This window comes from Ipomoea nil, unplaced genomic scaffold (assembly GCF_001879475.1).
Source record: "Ipomoea nil cultivar Tokyo-kokei standard unplaced genomic scaffold, Asagao_1.1 scaffold2580, whole genome shotgun sequence".
NCBI lineage: Eukaryota > Viridiplantae > Streptophyta > Magnoliopsida > Solanales > Convolvulaceae > Ipomoea > Ipomoea nil.
Window position 1 is genome coordinate 421,415 of NW_017619008.1, and position 20,718 is coordinate 442,132.

Sequence of the window (20,718 nt, forward strand, 5' to 3'; positions counted from 1 at the left end):
TTCAATAAAAAAAAAAAAAAACTTTTCACATATATTTTTTGCCTTTAATCCAGTATAAATATCAACAAATGCTTAGATCACCAGCACATCTTTGAGGGAGAATCGGGAACTTAGAAGCTAGATCAAAGATGGTAGAGGCAATGGGAAATCGTGTATATCCATGCGCCCAGGAAAAGAGGCAATGCGCGACGCCCGAGGTGGCGTTGCCGGCGTCTCGCCAGTCCTCAGCCTAGAGTTGCGCTGCCCGACCATGGAAACCTTCAACGGGTGAATTCGCCGGTTGGGAAGGCGTTTTGAACGGGATACAAAAGTAAGACCTTTTTTTTTGGGATACAAACATAGGAAAAGTGAAGTTGAGGAATGCATGTTTACTTTTTTAAACATGCATCTCAGGAATGCATTAATAACTTTAAATAAAATGTATTTTCATATAAAGTACGATACATTATACGTAGATAGTACAGGGATAATACGGTAAATGTATTCACATTAATAAATACAAAAAAAATAAATATAAAATTATGTATTAATAAAACCCTACTTATTTCATTATTCCCCCTTCCCCTTTTTTACGTTCTCTGCCGCATAGAAGATACAGAAGACTTCTAACGCCTCAATCTCATCTGCGTCTATTTGTGCGGCGGACGGCGGCGGTGCGTGGGGTGGACAACGACGGCGTGCGGTGGTCTGCGGTGGTCGACGGCGTTCGGTGCTTTGTGGTGGTCGACGGCGTGCGGTGGTTTGTGGTGATCGACGGTGAAAAAGGCGACATTTTACTTCAAATTGACAGAAACCTATAGGTAAGCTCTAAACTTCACTTTTGTGCAATTGACTTTCTGTTCTTTTGAATTCTCAATTTTCTAATTTTATCTTCTATTTTATTCTTGGTTGCAATCCATAATATATTTAAGATGATCTATGAAAAAGTTGTTCAGCGATCAATATTTATTATAGATGAAGTTGAATAAGACACAAAAAGAGTAAAATAGAGGACATTAACATAAGGCACTGGGTGTACCAGTATCCTGGTGAACTAATAACAACAACTTTTTTGTTTAGTGCCAATCCATGTTCTTCATACAATGATACTGTAAATGAGCAATCAACGAAGCACAGTACTGCATAAGCAAATTTTTTTTTTAAATACTAAAAATATTTATATATACTAAATTTGGTTTAGATATTACAATTTTGTTAAATAGTGGTCAAATATACTAAATTTGGTTAAGTAGTTTTATTATTGGAAACAATATTTGCAGAAAACCATCCTCTTGTTAAGCTCAGTAGTAATTCAGACATGAAACTTCTTGAAGATGAAGTAGATGGTACGACGTGCAGACTCAAAGTCGAGATGTTTGCCATCCCCAAATGCTTCATTACCTACGTGTTGCGGGATTTTACGGAGTTACTCACCTTACAAATATAAAGTTGGACCACGCATTAATTGCTGCCCTTATAGAGCGTTGGCGTCCAGAGGTCCACACCTTTCACATGCCTTTCGGTGAGGTGGGAATTACACTTCAAGATATTGAAGTGTTATTCGGATTGAAGGTGGATGGCCTACCAGTTACGGGGGAGATAAGCGGTCTGTCCAAGAGTGGAAGTATGTTTTTTGCGAATTGTTTGGAATTGAACTTCTAGATAAATTTGTTACAACTAGTAAGGTTAATTCAACAGTCGTACCCAAAGTTCCAAAACTCATGCCTAACAGCTCAGATTTTGAGGTGAAAAAAGCCACGCGATTACTTATGTTTCACTTATTAGGAGGGCTTCTATTCCCCGAAACAAATAAGACAGATATGAAATTATTTTTGCTTGAGTATATTCGTGATTTTGAAGTGTGCGGTCAATATAGTTGGGGATCGGCAACATTAGCGTATCTGTACAGGGCGTTGTGTAGAGGGGCCCATCATGAAACTAAGACCGTATGCGGATGCTTATTATTGGTACAAATTTGGGCATGGGAGCGATTGCCTATGGTTAGGCCACAAGGCGTTTTGCCTCAGGAAATACTTGGAGATTTGCCACTTGCAGCAAGGTTAGTTGTAAACTTTGATTAAATGCTTGAATTTTTATTGTGTGTGAATTACTTATTGTGTTATTTTGAAACCTAGGTGGAATTGCCGGCATTCATGGCGTTCTGTCCTCGGACACGTAGAACGAGTTTATCGCGACCAATTCGATCGACTTAGTGCAAGCAAAGTGAGTCACTTCAATGTAATGTTTATATTTTTACAATTATAATAGATATTTATATAAATAAAATTTTAACTTCATGACATTGAATTTTATTTTGCAGTTCAGTTTCACTCCATATGATAACATCTTGAATAGCTTGCCCCATTATTGCAAAGCAGGGCAAGAGTTTTGGACAGCCCGAGTTCCTCTAATTTTCTTTTACATTGTTGAGTATCATTACCCAGATAGGTTTTGTAGACAATTTCATGACTCAAAGTTGAAAGGAAAATGTTCATTTCTATTGTCTTCATCCGAATTTTATGAAGGTTGTGAGACTATCTATTCGGCTTCGGCTTCTGATTCTGTATTCTCCGACAATTCGACTGGGTCAACATACTCTTCGTATGCACCAAAGCCTGCAGCATTTGGAATTTGTGGTGGAACATTGACTTGTGGGGTAACATAAACATGCAATTCACCAAAAGTGGATGTTTGTTGTACGAAATATTGCCACTCCTCCTGGTTTAGTATATATAGTATATGCACTATGGGTAAGACCAATTGGAGTATGAACGATCAATCTTCCTATTATTTCAATGTCGTGTTCAGAACTTAGACCCATTGCATGTCGTATCATAAGTACCACGACATCAAATCCAGTATGCACATCAAGTTGAATGATTGTTTGTGCAGCACTGGTATAATACAGTTGGGGGGGGGGGAGGGGGGGGGTATTGCAAATTGACATAATTGACCCCCCCAAAACACGTACAACGGATAATTGTTATACTCTAAAGCAGCCATCAAGAAATTTCAGAATAAGAAACTTCTGGTATTATTTTAATAGGCTCCCATGAAGAGATTTCGTTGACCCTTTTATAGGAAACTAGTTCTAAGTAACATGCATCTTATGGATGCATGTTTCGTAGGAACAATTTTTTTTTTTACTTTTGAGAACAGAAACATTAAATTCATTCGAAATTACTTTTACAATTTAAAGTTTGACTTCAGAGTAATATGTATTTTTTTTTAAATTATAAATTCATGTAACATGCCTCTCAAGAAGGCATGTTTTGTGTTTGACTTCGATTCAATAAATTCATTCTTCCCAAAAAAAAATCATGTCCCCCTTTCTGAATCCCGTTTTTGTTGGAATTAAACAATTTTTCTGGAGAATTGATTTATATGTGGAAAATTGTTAGTGTGGGGAAATGAAATTCATTGGAAATTACTTTTACAATTTAAAGTTTGACTTCAGAGTAATATGTATTTTTTTTTAATTATAAATTCATGTAACATGCCTCTCAGGAAGGCATGTTTTGTGTTTTTCCTAGTTCTATATAAATCACGGCAGTTTTCATCAACATTACATACCAACCAACATCTAGCCAACTTTGTAACTTTTACATACACTATACCTCTTTTAGCATTTGAAATTTCAAAATGGACGTATTTGTTCGTTTTACAAATATGTCAGCTGTCAATTCTTATAATAGACAAATGAAACGTTATTTCGCCTATACCGTTAATGGGAAGAAAACATTGTATGCAATTATAATACATACAATATCAAACCAATACGCATGTTTCGCAGCACCATCATGGGTTAAATATTTACAAATGCTAGGCTCAAATTCGTTGGAGCCAATGTTTTTTCAAGATTGACAAGGTGCCAAAAGATATTCGACGGAGATCCTACATCAAGGCTTACAAGCCATTATTTATGAATCACGTAATATTTGGTAACCTTTTATTTAATTACTTTTTTCAGGACTAACTATAGTTTTTACTATTACTTTCAGCTTGCAATTATCAACAACATTTGCCCGATATTACTACATGCACTATCACATGGTTTAGTATTACAATTACGTCGACAGTAACAATGGTAAGTATAACAATCTAATTTTGTTATTATGTGTTTTAGTACATTGATTACATTTTTATTTGATACATCGAATTTTTTTTCCTAGAAAATTCTAAATTGCATGCATCGTCATCTAATGCAACATTTTACTACAACGGCTATTTTGCGTCATGGTCGCTCGATAGGAATTGAAGTTACCGTTGAGAACATGCACTTCACTACGGGAACATCAGATTTCATGACAGTTAATGATTTGCATGTTGGGGACATTGTACTCTTTAGACATACTGGTTTCTTTACTTTTGAAACTTTTTTCTACTATGGCTACAACACTCCCAACTACTTTAATGGCAAGATGAAGCTAGAGCCTAATCGTTATGGGGATTACATAACAGCTCGCCATTATGATCAAGGTAACATTACACTATAATCCATATATTATAAATTATACACTTAACTACAAATATTAACTATTCTTTTTAATATTTTAGACCAAATAACTGTCAATGCGATGTCCGCTATCCCACCATCCTTGTCATTTAATGCACTACAAAGACGAGAACGTTCTTGGTATATTGATTTCTCTAAACCTTTCAGCGGTAAGAAACAATATACATGCATTAACGTATACATTCAACTTCCGTCAACAGGAATTTTTTCATTTACTAACTTCTCATTACATTTCTCTAGCATGATTTGTTGGGTACATTTCTCAACAACTCCCAAGTCTTCTCCGACACTTTAAAGCTAATTGTTGGAAATTGAGAAATAGAGATCTACTTCAATGCAAGCCTATTCCCACTGTTGTGGGACGAAATAGAAACATCTTTCCAAATTGAGGAAACAGATGATGTTGTACTATTCAATACAGAAGACAATATCGTACTAATGATGTTGATTGGTAAATGTAATGTTGAGAATATTTATCCATGGTCGGTTGAATATGACATTCACGACAACATGTATGGTGAATTGAACTTGTTAAATGAATCATAAATATGAACACAACTTATATCACTCTATTTTATTTACAAGCATATTCTTATTCTATTTATTTTTTAAACATTTACGTAATAATAAATATTATTTTATAAATAATTTGACTATATATTTTTTCTTATAAGTAAAATATGCATAAATTATTTTATCTTATTATATCACAACTAAAGGATAATTACTAATTTTATTTATCTAAGTACAACAAATTATAGTCATTATGCAATTATTACTTTTATGATTCCTAATAATTAAATAATTTATTTTCATTATTTTTATACACTAATTACTATGCATTATTATTGCAGTACAAATGATTATGTAATAATTAACTAACTACTACTTTCAAAAAAAAAAAAAAAACTAACTAATATATTTTTCCAAAAAAAAAAAAAGAAGAACAAGTATACGTGTATACTTATACATATATATCTACTTTTACAATACTATACACATACACATATAATACTATATTCTTTTCTATTTAAACTATTTTTTTTTTCAAAAAAGCTAACATGCATTCTGAGGTTGCATTTTATGTTAAGCAAACATGCATTCCACAAAATAGTTTTTCCTATCTTTGTTTACTTTTAAAAAGTGCCCTATTTTTGTATCCCATCATAAAGACTCCTCCTAATCGTGTTAATGACTCAACCTTCAACTTCAGCAGCACGTCAAGATCATAAGGGTAGGCATGGAGAATGGACGTGGATAACAGGAAGAAGAGGAGTGTGAAGTCCGGAGATGGAGAGAAAGAAGAAGAATGCATCTTGAACAGAAAGACTAAAAAGGCAAAGGGAACCAAAGTTTATGAAAGGTATTTTCTCATTAAGCTATCAAGGAAGCTGTACAGAATTTATATATTTACAGAGGGAAAGGAGAGCGGGAAGAAATTAAAAAGAAGAGATACACAAAGAATTGTAAGTAACAGAATTAGTTGAGAGTGGTTAGATGTGGTTGAGCTTAATGTTGTGCTGTCACTCTCATCTCCTGAAATGCTTGGCTATGAACCGGAAACCAAGAATATATATTAATTGGAGAAATGGGAGATTTGCAGAAAGAGAATAGGTGATAGGGTGGCTAATTTAGTGAAGCGCCCATGTACTCTAGCTAAACTCTCTGAGGAAATCACTGGAGTGGTAGGCCGAATGAGGGCGTGAAAGGTGATGATTTGAATTTCAGAGAATGCCATACTTAAAAGTACTCCGTAGTAGTTTTGGAAGGGTTGAGACGCTACTCTTCGGCACATTTCGTGTTGCCGCACACGGTATGTAACTGAGGAAGTTGAACTAGAGGGCGGTATTATATAACTGGTAACAGAGAAATCAATATGATGCCTTTTGGTGCTGGGAGGAGAATTTGCCCATCCTGGTTTGCTGTGGCTCTTTGTGACTAATCTGTAATCTGGTTAAACTATTATGTTCATACGCAAATACCATTATATTTAGTCTTAAAGTCTTAATTAGTTTTATTACTTTACTCGGAGCAGATTTTATCTTTTGTCTCTTATATTTACAATAAACATGTAACTCCATGCAAGAGTATTAAGAGATGGAATCAATGACGGCTGATCTTAGTTTCTTTTGTCCTAAACATAATATTGAATACAAAAGTTATGTTTATTAAAATATTTTTGAAATTCATGTAATGATTTAATGTACTAAAATTTCTTGTGTCCTAAACAACTTCAATTATGTTTATAATGATTAATTTACTATAGTATTATAACAATATTTATAATATATAACCGTGCATCGCACGGGACAATACTAGTACACATAATAACTTCAAAAAAAATATGTATAAATACATCAACCCACACAATTAATGCATTCATACTTGCTAATCTTGCTTCTATCAAAATGCATTCATACTTGCTAATCTTGCTTCTATCAAAATGCATTCACACTTTGGAGGGGAAATTTTGTGCCTAGTTTCTGCTTTATTATATATAAAGAAGATAAAGATAAAGATTATTATTATTATATAACAAATAACACCACTATCACCGCCACACTACCACTGCACCACCACCACCATTAACATCACCAACACCACCACCACCACCACCACCACCATTAACATCACCAACACCACCACCACCACCACTACTATACCACTTAATTATTATTACTAGTTTTTTACGCACATTGCGCGATTGGATAATGCTCAATGTTTTTTTTTTAAATAAGTAATTTAAAGTATATCAATGAAAGTTTATATTGAATTGTTCATGTATAGATAATTGAATATTGAATTTGCGTATTTAAATAGGTAATTTTAAATTTACAAATGTAAAATAATATAGTCAAGATAATTATAATTGTCAATAAAATAATTGTATAGGTATGGTTGAAACCAAATACGGGACATAAGGGAGAGCAAATAAAAATTAGGGCATAAAATATTAAATATATAATAATATTGAAGAGCTAACTGCTGATTGCCAAACAAGGACATTTCGGGGTAGTTTCCCACTTCAATTTGTTGTGTGATTTGAATACTCCTTTTGTCAATAAACCCCCAAATAGTTAATATGATTGGCTTAATGAGATTTTTTTATTTTTTAAAAAACAATTATTATTATTATTATTATTATTATTATTATTATTATTATTATTATTATTATTATTATTATTATTATTATTATTAAATATATGTATACCCTTAAGTCATTTTACATGTTAATCTAAACAGTTAACTTTTTCAAATATCTTTTTACCAATCATTGATATAATTCGCGGGTCAAATCCGTTGCTGACGCTAACCGCTAACTGCTGATTGTCAAACAATGACATTGCAGGATAGTTCTCACTTCGATTTGTTGTATGATTTGAATACTCTCTTTGTCAACAAATCTCTCAAGTAGTTAATATGATTGGCTTTATTAATTATATATATATTTTTTAATTTTTTCAAGGTATTAATAAAATACTTGGTAAATAAATATATAGCATTATTTTGTATTACAACTTTGATATTTAATTAAAAAAATAGTGCACAAAAAAATAATAGACAATGTAGTGAATATAATCAATTGATGAATTTGAATGTAAAGAATTGTTACGTACATTGGAGAAAAATAAAGATAATATAACTAATAAAATTATTTCTCTTAATTAATTTATTGATAATGAATAATTTGTTTTTTTTTTGATAAAGACATTGTAGGGACAATATAGCGAATATTATCAATTGATGAATTTTAATGTAAAGAAATTTTATATTGAAGAAAAATAAAGACAATATAACTAATGAAATTATTTCACTTATTTAATTTATTGATAATGAATAATTTTTTTTGAATAAAGACATTGTAGATACATAATTCTAAATTAAAGAAATGCATATGTATTATTTTTTGTTGTAGTTAAATACTAAATTATTATTATAATAATTTAATAAGAGTAAAATAGAGTACTAATTATGTCAACTTTGAATGGTATGAGGTTCGAACCTAAGACCTTTCTTATTGAAATCAATGAGTAAGTTAACGATGAACTAACAGAAATTAACGGAAAAGATAATATTTAACGGAAAAGTTAACGGATAATCATATTCATTAAGTGTGGGGGGTCCTTGCTAATCTTGCTTCTATCAAAATGCATTCACACTTTGGAGGAGAAATTTTGTGCCTAGTTTCTGCTTTATTATATTAAAGAAGATAAAGATAAAGATAAAGATTATTATTATTATATATAACAAATAACACCACTATCACCACCACACTACCACTGCACCACCACCACCATTAACATCACCAACACCAACACCACCACCACCACCACTACTATACCACTTATTATTATTATTATTATTATTATTATTATTATTGTTGTTGTTGTTGTTGTTGTTGTTGTTGTTGTTGTTGTTGTTGTTATATCTTATTAGTTATTTTTTATTATAATTAAAATAATTATTATATTATTATATTATTATACATATTGTTATATTCTAAATAAAATAATTAAAATATTGAATTATACAATTCTACTATTGAATAGTTGAACCCTTCCATCTTTCATTAGAAAAACAGAGAGAATCAAGAGAAGAAGAAGTTGAACCCGATGAACTCTTCCATCTTTCATTAGTTAATCATGGAATATATATACATATACAAACGTGGGTGAAACCGTATCTAATCAGGGAAGAGAAAAATAAGGATAATTGCTAAAATTAAATATATTTATAACACTCTTCATTGGCCATTATCTTACCATACGTACTCATGCCTCGCTAAAAACCTCGCTAGAAAACTCAGTGGGAAAAACTTAGTCGAGAAAAACAGTACACAAAGTATGTGATATCATGTGTTGGACTGGATGCCTCATTAAAAACCTTAGGCTAAGAAAAACCCAATGGGATACACTTATCTAAAGAAAAAAAATACAACAATAATAAGCCTTCAGGACATAATCTTCATGATTTTGAAGTTTGTCTATTTAACTATTTATGTGCAACTTTTCCATTTTGACATTATTATATCATACTTATGCCTGGTTAAAAACCACACTAGAAAACCCAATGAGAAAAATCTAGTGAGGAAAAGAGTACATGATATATATGCATTCATGTGTTGCAAAATGAGTACAAATGTTGGTCTTTAAGACCCAATCTTCAAGATTGATTCAAGTAAATTTTCACTCTCCCTGAGGATAACAATCGTCACAGTCTACATGTTCTAATATAAAAATATTGTTCCAAGATAAGTGTAGAAAATGATTATGGTACAATCTTCAAGATTATATTGTCACTAGAATGAACATTTTGTATAACATCCTCGTGACTCTTCTAGAGCTCACGTGTATTGCATCTTGACAATATATAATTATATATGATGTGTCAAATATTCTTAACCATATCCATTTATCATTTGTGCAACACAAGCTTTATTGTCCACATATAAGACAGTGGGGATAAAATAAAACATAAACAGTTTGGGACTTGACATCATGAGAATCAAATAAAAAAACTAGTACCCAAATAGCCATTAAAACCACATATTAGTTTCTCACAAAAATGCAAAAAGATATTGGAAGATATGTTAACTAAACACTATTTCATTGCAAACAGAACATTAAATGTTGCTAGCAATTTCATCGTAGATACAATGTTAGACCTAATGTGATTATGAAACTTATGGTTCTATAATAGTGTTCTAATAGCAACAAAATAATAGACTTCCAGTCTCAAAATATCCTCATTATTATCTTTGAGTATAAAAGGTTTCTTATCTACTTCAGGAGATTGGACAACCGTTCGTGTTGTTAGTATAAGTTATTATTATTTCCACCACAAATCTTCCCCCTCTCTTCCCGCACTCCAAATCAGCAATGTCGTCCGTCGGTTCCGATCGTACGGCTTCCGATGGTGCAGCTCCGGCAGCCGGTGGTTCCCTCGCCGGTGCTCACCATTACGTTTCAATGAAGCTCACGCTGAAGAACTATCTTTTTTTGGCGTATGCAGATCGTTTCCTTCCTCCGTGGCCAGGAGCTTCTTGGCTTCGTAGGCGGCAGCCTTCCCTGCCCACCGGAGTTGATCGCCGGAACACTGGCTACCGACGACGCCTCATCCAGTCACGCCGTCCAGTCCGACACTCCCAATCCGGCTTTCAAAGCCTGGGTGAAGCAGGACCAGACCATCATCTCTCTCCTGGTCTCGTCTATGGCGGATGAGACGCTACATCTTGCATTCGGGAGGAACACCTCGACTGAGATATGGTCATCTATTACCGGCGCGCTGGGATCCTCAAGCCAGGCGAGATGCCTAAATCTGTTGTCGCAATTCAAGATTCTCAGGCAGGGCAATTCGACCACCAGAGATTATCTTGGGTGTGCCGGCGTTCTGGTGGAGTCGCTGATCCAGGCCGGCCGGCCGTTGACGTTGATGGAGCAGAACCTATATATTATTGACGGGCTTCGTCCGGAACTCAAAACTCTAGCCACCGCGCTGACGGCAACCGGGAATCTGGTCACATTATCACACTTGTCTGATTATTTGCAGGCCCATGAATTCATATTGGTGGATGATTATCCATCTCTGGACAATGGCGCAGTGCATATTGCTTTGTATGCCGGTCAGGGGCGCAGTTCGAATAATCACGGCGGCGGCCGGAACCAAAACAGGGGCGGCGGACGGAGTTCTAGCGGCAACGGCAGTCGGAATCCGAACCGTGGTGGCGGTCCTGGAGGCCGTGGGAATCAGCGGTGTCAAATTTGCAGGTCCCACGGTCACACAGCCGTGTATTGCTATAAGAGGTATTCCATGCAACCGCCCGCCCAGGCTCACGTGGCCGTGTCCGGTGAGGCACCGTCGACCTCGGCATCGCACGCTCCGGATGGGTGGTATCCGGACACCGGGGCCACTGCGCATGCATCTCCCGATGCGTCAATGATGGGTAACTCCGAGGAGTATGGTGGGCCAGACGTGCTTCGTGTCGACAATGGGGCAGGTTTGGCTATCTCGAGAGTCGGTCACACGTCTATTCCGTCCAAATCTAAAAAACTCCACTTAAATGATGTGTTACATGTCCCGCGTTTATCGGTTCCTTTGTTCTCCGTTCATAAATTTACTAATGACAACAAAGTGTTTTTTGAATTTCATAAGGATTCTTTTTTTGTGAAGGATTCCACAACCAAGGCGGTTCTACTTAAAGGATCTACTTCTGGCGGGTTGTACAAGTTTCCAAGGTTACGGTCACAATATGCGTTCGTCAGTTCCCGTGCCACTCCCACCGTTTGGCATAACAGGCTTGGTCACCCGCACAGTCAAGTATTAAACAAAGTCCTGAAAAGCTGTCCCGTCACAATCAATAAAAACACCACTCTTGAACTGTGTGCATCGTGTCACATAGGCAAATCATCTCGATTTAAACTAGATAGTGTTTCTCATTTCAGTGAAAATGTACTCGATTTAATTTTTACCGATATTTGGGGTCCTTCCCCTGAGCTATCTAGTAGTGATAATCGTTACTTTTGTTTATTTGTAGACAACTATTCCAGATTCTGCTGGTTTTACCCATTAAGGGTGAAATCAGATATATATGAAGTGTTTGAGTCGTTTCGTGTTTTGGTAGAGCGGCAGTTTTCGCGCTCTATCAAGTCTATTCAGTGCGATCTAGGGGGTGAATACTGTAAACTCCATACAATTTTCCAATCTTTAGGTATAAATCATCGCCAATCATGTGCCTATACACATGAACAAAATGGCAAAGTTGAACGCCGTAACAGGCATGTAGTTGAAACGGGTCTCACCCTCCTTGCTGAAGGCAAAGTCCCGCAACAATATTGGGACTACGCTTTTGAAACATCAACATGCTTAATCAACTACTTACCATCATCAGCAATTAATTATGAACGTCCCTACACCCGCTTATTCAAAGTTTCACCGCCCTATAATTTCCTACGTGTCTTTGGGTGTCGGTGCTACCCACATCTCCGTCCATACAATCGACACAAAATTGAGTACCACTCCATTCCTTGCGTCTTCCTAGGTTACCCACCCTCCTTTAGGGGATATAGATGTGTTGACTTGGCGACCGGGAAAACCTATATCTATCGTTATGTGCGTTTTGACGAGTCTAATTTTCCTTTTGCAACAGGAAACTATACACAAGTATCTACACCTCCGGCGATACCTTGGGCGGTAGCACCCTTGTGTCTACCGGCACCGAGTAGTAGTCACACTGTACCATCTAACACTATGCTGTCTGAAAGTGAACCTATACCACTAGCGAGGGCTCCTCCTCAGTTGGCAATCACACAGACCGCTCCGGTAAGGCCTCGCAAACGGCGTGCACAACTGCAAGGCCGTGATCATGTTATGCGCCTTCGTCACATGACCAAAGGCACGTCTGAACCCTTCCATGCCTTGACAGCAGTTGCTGATCCCACTTGTTACTCACAAGCCATGGGGCACCCCCACTGGCGTGAGGCCATGGATCAAGAGCTCAACGCGTTATTACATAATCAAACCTGGCATCTGTCCCTCCGGAGCCACACATGAATATCATCGGGTGCAAGTGGGTATTCCGGACGAAGCGCACTGCAGATGTGTCAGTGGAACGGTACAAGGCTCGGTTGGTAGCCAAAGGGTTCAATCAGGTGGCAGGTGAAGACTTCTTTGATACGTTCAGTCTGGTTGTTAAACCAACCACGGTACGACTCTTGTTTTCTCTAGCCGTAGCCAATAAGTGGACTCTCCGGCAACTGGACGTTCACAATGCTTTTCTGAACGATCATTTAGCAGAAACAGTATACATGAAGCAACCACCGGGGTATTAAGACCCATCTACCCCAGGACATGTTTGCCATTTACAACGGTCGTTGTATGGTCTCAAACAGGCTCCTCGTGCCTGGTTTAAGCGGCTTCACGATTTTCTGTTGTCAGCAGGGTTAGCTAAATTTGAATAGAATGAATCAGCCTCAGGAAAAGTAAGCCCCCATGCCTTGATTGAATTTGGCTTCGCTGTGCCCGGCCAGAACCACACGTGCAAGTTTCCCTGCATGTGGCTCGTCCGTGCTTTCCAAGGCGCTGCCTGTGACTCAGCATGGGACTGGACGGCCGGAGGGAGCTTGCTTATAGAAAGAAGATAGGTCGGTAAAAGAAAAACAAGGCGCAACGGGCTCTCCGCTTCGAAGACGGATGTATCCTTATTCTATTACACTTCAGGCATCGCTCGTGTATATCTACTCGTCTATGTTGATGATATAATTATGATGGGAAACGACAGTACACTAGTAGACACTATCCTACGTCGGCTTGCCTCTACCTTCAAGATTCGGGATCTAGGCTCACCGGGTTTCTTCTTGGGTATTGAGACTGTATCTTCTACTAGTGGTATGTTTTTGTCACAGCGACGCTATATGACTGATCTATTGGGCGGTTTAGGTATGGCTGACTGCAAGCCTCTTACTACGCCAACAGCCGTCACAAAGGCCACTGTGCCTTCTGCTCAACTCTATTATAATCCGACTCAGTATCGGCGCATTGTAGGGGCTTTGCAATACTTAACCATTACGAGGCTGGATTTGAGTTATGCAGTCAACCGTCTTTGTCAGTTTATGCACACACCCACTGATGAGCATTGGGGTATGGTGAAGCGAGTCATGCGGTATGTCAAGGGTACTCTGAGTTATGGGTTACGGATTTCTCTGTCTGCATCATCCGATATTCATGCTTATTCAGACTCTGATTGGGCTGGTTGTCCTGTGGATAGGAAAAGCACGAGTGGGTTTGCCGTCTACTTAGGTGATAATTTAATCTCTTGGCTCTCGAAGAAGTAGCGCACTGTGGCTAGGTCCTCCACTGAGGCTGAGTACAAGGCCTTAGCTGATGTCTCCGCTGAGGTCACTTGGGTCGTTTCGTTACTACGCGAGCTTGGGTTACATTCTGGGAAGCCTGCAATGCTCTGGTGTGACAATCTAGGGGCTACGTATCTATGTGCCAATCCGGTATTCCATGCACGTACGAAACATGTGGAGATAGACTACCATTTTGTCCGTGACAAGGTCGCTTCGGGTGACTTCCTCGTTAATTATGTTTCTATGACGGATCAGCTTGCAGATATCTTCACGAAGCCGCTACCTGCTCCAGGTTTGCTGCCATGCGTGACAAGCTCAATGTTGTCGCCCTCCAACCTTGTGCTTGAGGGGGTGTGTTAGTATAAGTTATTATTATTTCCTTTGTATGTTTTATATTGTGTGGCTTAGATAGCTTGACTTAGTTTATCTATTTGTTAGGATTAGTTAGAGTTAGATATACTCTGTAATCCTAATGTTATGATCAATTAACGAAAACCTTTTCCAATCCGTGTGACAAGTAACTAAGACTTATCCTTACAAAAATCTTCATGATATTTTTCAAGTAGGCTAACTGGTGTATAAAACTCCTTCAAGGAGAAGCTCGATCCTCAAGTTGAGATAATGCTTGAGTTTTCCAAGTCTTTCATTTCAAACTTGATCTCTAGGCATGAGCTAATATCACCAAGTTCGATCTCTATGTATTTCAATAACATTTAACCCATCAACATCGACTGAGATGGTTTATATTTACATATTTCTACTTCAGGAGGAAATTACTCAGCCAATTGCTTAATACTTGAAGTCAAGTAAAGAATTTGTAATTCAACAATATACATATTGCGATTTTCATTTCTTTTCTCAATCCGAGAGTTATAAATCCATCATGGATTTTTCCAAATAAACTTTAGGGTTTAATGATCGATAATTATGTGGTCATGACGTTCATAAATTGCATATCTAAATTTATTATTTTACCAATTCAATGATATTATATAGCAGAACTTAATGACATCTATTATAGGAGTGTGTGTATTTGATAAAAAAGAATGTGAGAAAAATACCGTTAACCGTAAAATATGATACTGGGAAGTGGGAATGAAAGCTAAGAAGGGTCGGGGCATGAGTCTCTAAGGCAACTTGTAAACACCAGCAACAGTACAGATTGGCTTCGTTACTACCTCACAGTATGTCTGTACTACATAGGTTTTGCATGACTCCCTCATAATAATCTTAGCCATCAAAATAATGCAATTGGAGTTCAGGGAGAGACTCTCGAACAACTCATGCATTGTAGCTGGATTATGCACCCGACTCACTAGAATAACTCTCTTGCGCTCAAGAGAGCAGGAAGTTCTTGAATTGAGTAGAACTAAGAATCAAAATGGAATAGTTGGGGTAGGCTTATCTCCATGTACTGTACCAACCCTTGGTTCATCTCCATCAACTCTCCCAATTTTTCTTCCTTCTCAGTTATTGCAAGATCATCAGCGACATGTGAGGGGATAATTCATTGATTATGGAATCTACAGCACATTAAACACAGAAGCCATGTCACTAGCTACTCTTGTCACCATGTCTTTTGAAACCCTCATTGTGAACTCATGATGGTTTGGGTTTTGTAAAAGAGTAATACTACATGTACTCCCACTTTCTACTCCATTTTGTACTCCCTGCTGAAGTGTCATTATTTGATTGGTTTAAATAACAAAGTAGGCCATTATTTTTCTTTATTCACTTGCATTCAATGGTATACGTGGCGGGAGTTTATACTCCATGGGATTACATATAGCATTTTCCTTTGTAAAAATGCTTGCGTGCTTATATTAAGAGATTAATTAATAAATGCATGAGAAGCATTAGATCGAGTCGAGGGGGTTTTAGAGATAGATCAGATCAGATCACTAACCTTGAGCAACTTCGCATGACAAGAATTACTCGTTAGAGCGATACATTCTACCCTGTGGATTGAAAGTAAATTAGCACAAATCTCCATGCCTTGAAGTTAAAGGGCAGGATATCAATGTTTACATCAATGTTTTGTGTGTGGGAGTATAAATTGAAGTACAACACGGGAGTACACGTAGCATTTTCCTCCAGATAAAGGCTTCGAACTCCCTTCTTCTTCTTCTTCTTCTTCTTCTCCTTCATATCGCCTATTGCGCTGCTGCTCTGTTTCCATTTTTGAATCAGAGGATGGAGAACTAATTGTGACTATTATATTAACCTTTGGATTTTAATGTCTCTGGGTGTGTGTAGAATCTTCAGGGTGGAATTTGATCACCGTATTTGGATTCACAGGAAAGAAGTAAACCTCACCCTCTTCTTCATAAACTATACATGTTTCAATTCTCAATTTCTCTTCAGCTCCTTTCTCCAGCGCTGAATAAAACTCTGCAACCACCTTTACTTCTTCCACTTTATTGGCTTCTATAAAATGATCATATACTCTCAACTCCAACGCCGTATGACTTGTTGTGGGATCTGTGTGGCTCACCCGCTCAAACTTCTCTGTGATTTTGTATTTTAAATAACAGTCACACCAAAACAAACATGAAACCGTCACAAGTATAAGTATCCGTTTTTTGGAAGAAAACAATGGCAAATGTGTAATTTGATGATGAACAACCAACTACTACTTCTGGCACCATGTCTTTTGAAACCCTCATATTAAACCCGTGAAGGTTTGGGTTTTGTAAAAATGCCTGCGTGCGTATATATATATTAAGAAAGAAATTAATTAATAAATGCATGAGAAGCATTAGATCAGAGATAGATCAGATCAGATCACTAACCTTGAACAATTTTGCATGACAAGAATTACTGGCTAGAGCGCTACAATATGTAACATGTCAATTGAACGTAAATTAACACAATTCTCCATGCCTTGAATTTCAATCAAATTACTGCAGTTATTAATCCGCAAATACTTTAAACTTGAGTAAGGCAGATCTGGAATCACTTGAAGATTCTGGCAGTTATCTAAACTGAGACTTTGTAGTTGAGAAAGATGAGAAAGGTTAAAGGGCAGGGTATCCAAGTAACTATCACACAGATCTAAATGAGTGAGTTTTTTGAAACTGCATCGAGGCTGAATAATCAAACTTTTGTAGATAGAAAGAGACAACCAATGTAGCCCTGATACATCTTGTATATTCTCCAGCAAGGGACAATGCCATGCAACGAGCTGACCTAGGTTAGGTGGAAGATCTTTAATTAGTTGAAGGTTTTGACAGTTGTTCAAAACTAACACTTCTAGCTGAGAAAGATGAGAAAGGTTAAAGGGAATGGTAGTGAAGTAACTATTGCTTAGGTCTAGAAATCTCAAGAATGATAGACTCCCCATTTGAAGATCTAAATGTTGCATAGACTGGTAATGAGCCTCTAGAGTTTCCAAGGAACATAAATTAGCATCTGAAGAAGAAATTGGTCCCACACTCGTATACCCATTCATATTATTGGGCTGCCCTAGTGTCAGATAGTAGAGATATCTCAAAGATCCACAAGAAAAAGGCATATGTGACACTAAAGTCCATTTAGCATTAAGCACACCTAGTTGCTATAATTTTCCCAAGTTAGTAGGCAACTTTTTAATCTTGTAGCACCTTTCCAGATCAAGACACTTAAGTGACTTCAAGTTGCAAATACTATTGGAGAGCGCTCTAAGATTCGTGCAAAATCTCATATCTAACTTAACAAGACTTTTTAAATCTCTAATTGATTGCGACAATTCAACCAATTTTAATCAATGAAAAAAGGACAATGTCTTTAGATTGTGTGCTCCGGTAAAGTTTGGTGATCCTTTAAGTTGCTCGCAACCAACAAACCTTAAGATCTCCAAGCATCCAAAACGCTGTTAAATCAAAATATAAAAAGTTGTAGTAAGCATTTCCCAATCATTTTGTCTAAATAAATTATAATCTTTTTTAAAAAGATGTAATGTCAAAAAAAAAAATCCCATATAAACTTCAAACCTGCAAACTAGGTTTAAATTCCTTAATATTGTTGTATGTTATTTCTAAAATAACAAGCTTCTTCAAGCAAAGACCAGACAGTATGTGTCTCAATGGACAATTATTCCAAAAAAGCAACCTAAACTCGTTGGATAAGTATTTTAATGATCCCTTGGCATTCATGGATTCGATCCTGAGTAATCTTAACCTGCTCATTTTAGAGAATACTTTAGAACTCAAATGCACTTCCTTTGGCAAATCAATAATCATTGCTTCAATTGCTTCATTACCTAGCCAATAAAAAAAATATATAAAAAAAAACATAGCATTAAAACATTCCTAAGTGACAGAAGTATAATAAAAAAAAATAAAACGGAAATTAATGACAAATAAATTATTGAAAAAGTTCAAAATGTAATTACTATGGGGGGTGTATTCAATCCAGACTTTTAAAGAGTTTTAAAGACATTTAATGATTTTCAAAGTTTGGGGGTATTCAATTTAGACTTTTAAAGACTCTTTAAAAGTCTACCGGTATTCAGTTCAGACCTTTCAGAAGTCTTTAAAAGTATACTGGTATTCGTTTCAGACTTTTCAGAAGTCTTTAAAAGTCTACTGGTATTCAAAATTTATCAACTTTCATAGACTCTATCAGAATAGGATTTCTGTAGACTTTTTCTTCATTAATATAAATAGATGAAATCCGACTCTCCAACCCCAAACTTTTCAATTTTCTCTACAGACTTTTTTCTCTATCTAAACCAGACAAATTCTTCATCAATTTCTACCAAATTTTACGGTACGTTTCAAACTTTTCATAATACTATACTTTATAATTTATTGTTTTTTTAATGTAATTTTGTTTTACTTTTCTTGCTACTGTGAACAACAAACTTCTGTTCGCAGCAGATTTTAAATCTGCTTAAATCTACTGCGAACAACAGCATCTTTCTGCTGTTTGCAGCATAAATCTTCTATAAATTTTATGACATAATGTCGAGCTCTAGTATTGATAGCAATGACGACATTGAGATGGTTGATATGGAGGAAGAACAAGTAGATGAAGAATGTGAAGAAGTAGAGTTTTATGACATCATTCAACGTTTATCGGAAACAATTTCTATGATTATACACATACTGAAAGAGGTTATTATCGGTAATAATGGTGAACGAATTGAACATCCACTAGCTCAACGACCAATTACTTCACGTGGATACAATTACATACAAAATGTATTGGCTGAAGATTCTGATAACTTTCGGCAGGTATACAGAATGTATCCAAATGTGTTTTTAAAGCTATGCCATATTATAAGAGAGAAAATACTTTTAAAGGATACAAGATACATTACTGTTGAAGAAATGGTTGCAATATTTTTACTAACGGTTGGGCAGAACTCTAGATATTGCGATACTCGTGAAACATTTTGTCGATCACACTTTGCTACAAGTAAGAATTTTAACAAAAATAAAGGCTCTTAACACAATAACACCTGAGATGATGGTCAAACCTAGTTCTACAGTGCCTACACGAATAAGAGAAAGTACAAGGTTTTACCCTTACTTTAATATAAGTAATAAATAACTCTATTTGATTAGTTATTGTTTAGTTTTTTATGAGTGCCACAGATATTCTTATAAATGTGAATATGAAATTATATTTATGTGTTGAATTTACTTTAAGATTGTGTTGGAGCTATTTGTAACACCCCGTGTTACGGCCCCTAAAACCATTTAATTAATTAATCAATAGCCCAAGAGAAAGAATAAATCATAATGATTAATTAGGGAAAAAGGCCCACCATAGTCCATGGGCCCTCATATATAAATCCAACCCCTAAACCCAATCCTTAGTTCCAAAAGGAATAGAATTAGCGAACCTATAATATTAGTTCCTAATTAGGACTCCTATATATATAAATAGGGGACTTAGGAGGCACCTAGAACTTCCCACAAAAATAACGCCCCACCACCCCAAAAGAGCTCCAAGAATCCCCTTAGGAGAAACCAAGAAAGCAAGGAAGCTTAAAGAAAGATCCTTCATAGCCAAGGAATTAATTAAGGCTAAGAGGTAACCCATGTCTCAACAAAACCTATTTTCATAGCTATGATTCCCCCTTAGGGTTTCCCCCATATTATTGTGTATTGGCGAGATATGATGATTATTATTGATGTTTGATGTGATGATCCCATGAGGGATCTTGATAATCTTGATATTGGGAGATTCTTGATAATTATGGTGTTCTTGGTAATTATATGGAGTTCTTGATGATTATGTGTCGTTCTTGATAATTGTGTGATGCTCTTGATGTTTATGTGTTATTCTTACCGAATCTTGCAATTAGAAGACGAACCGTATTCTTGTTGATATAAAAGTGATTAGAACCCTAGGTTGTATCGTATGATCTTATTCTTGGATTATCGG

At 36.3% G+C, this 20,718-nt stretch overlaps 1 protein-coding gene and 1 long non-coding RNA gene across 2 annotated transcripts; one reads left to right on the top strand and one right to left on the bottom strand.

The window, feature by feature from the left end:
* The first annotated feature begins 586 nt into the window (after positions 1-586).
* LOC109154019 (serine/threonine-protein phosphatase 7 long form homolog) lies at positions 587-2,644 on the top strand. Its single transcript, XM_019301906.1, has 4 exons — positions 587-800; positions 1,889-2,038; positions 2,115-2,202; positions 2,300-2,644. Exons 2-4 carry the CDS (start codon positions 1,977-1,979, stop codon positions 2,642-2,644), a joined length of 495 nt encoding a protein of 164 aa, XP_019157451.1. The 5' UTR covers positions 587-800; positions 1,889-1,976.
* Positions 2,645-16,468: 13,824 nt separating this feature from the next.
* LOC109154083 lies at positions 16,469-17,175 on the bottom strand. The gene is made up of 2 exons (XR_002049653.1): positions 17,136-17,175; positions 16,469-17,045 (listed from the first exon to the last, which is right to left on the bottom strand). It is a non-coding gene; the product is annotated as an uncharacterized LOC109154083 (long non-coding RNA).
* Between the last annotated feature and the right edge of the window lie 3,543 nt (positions 17,176-20,718).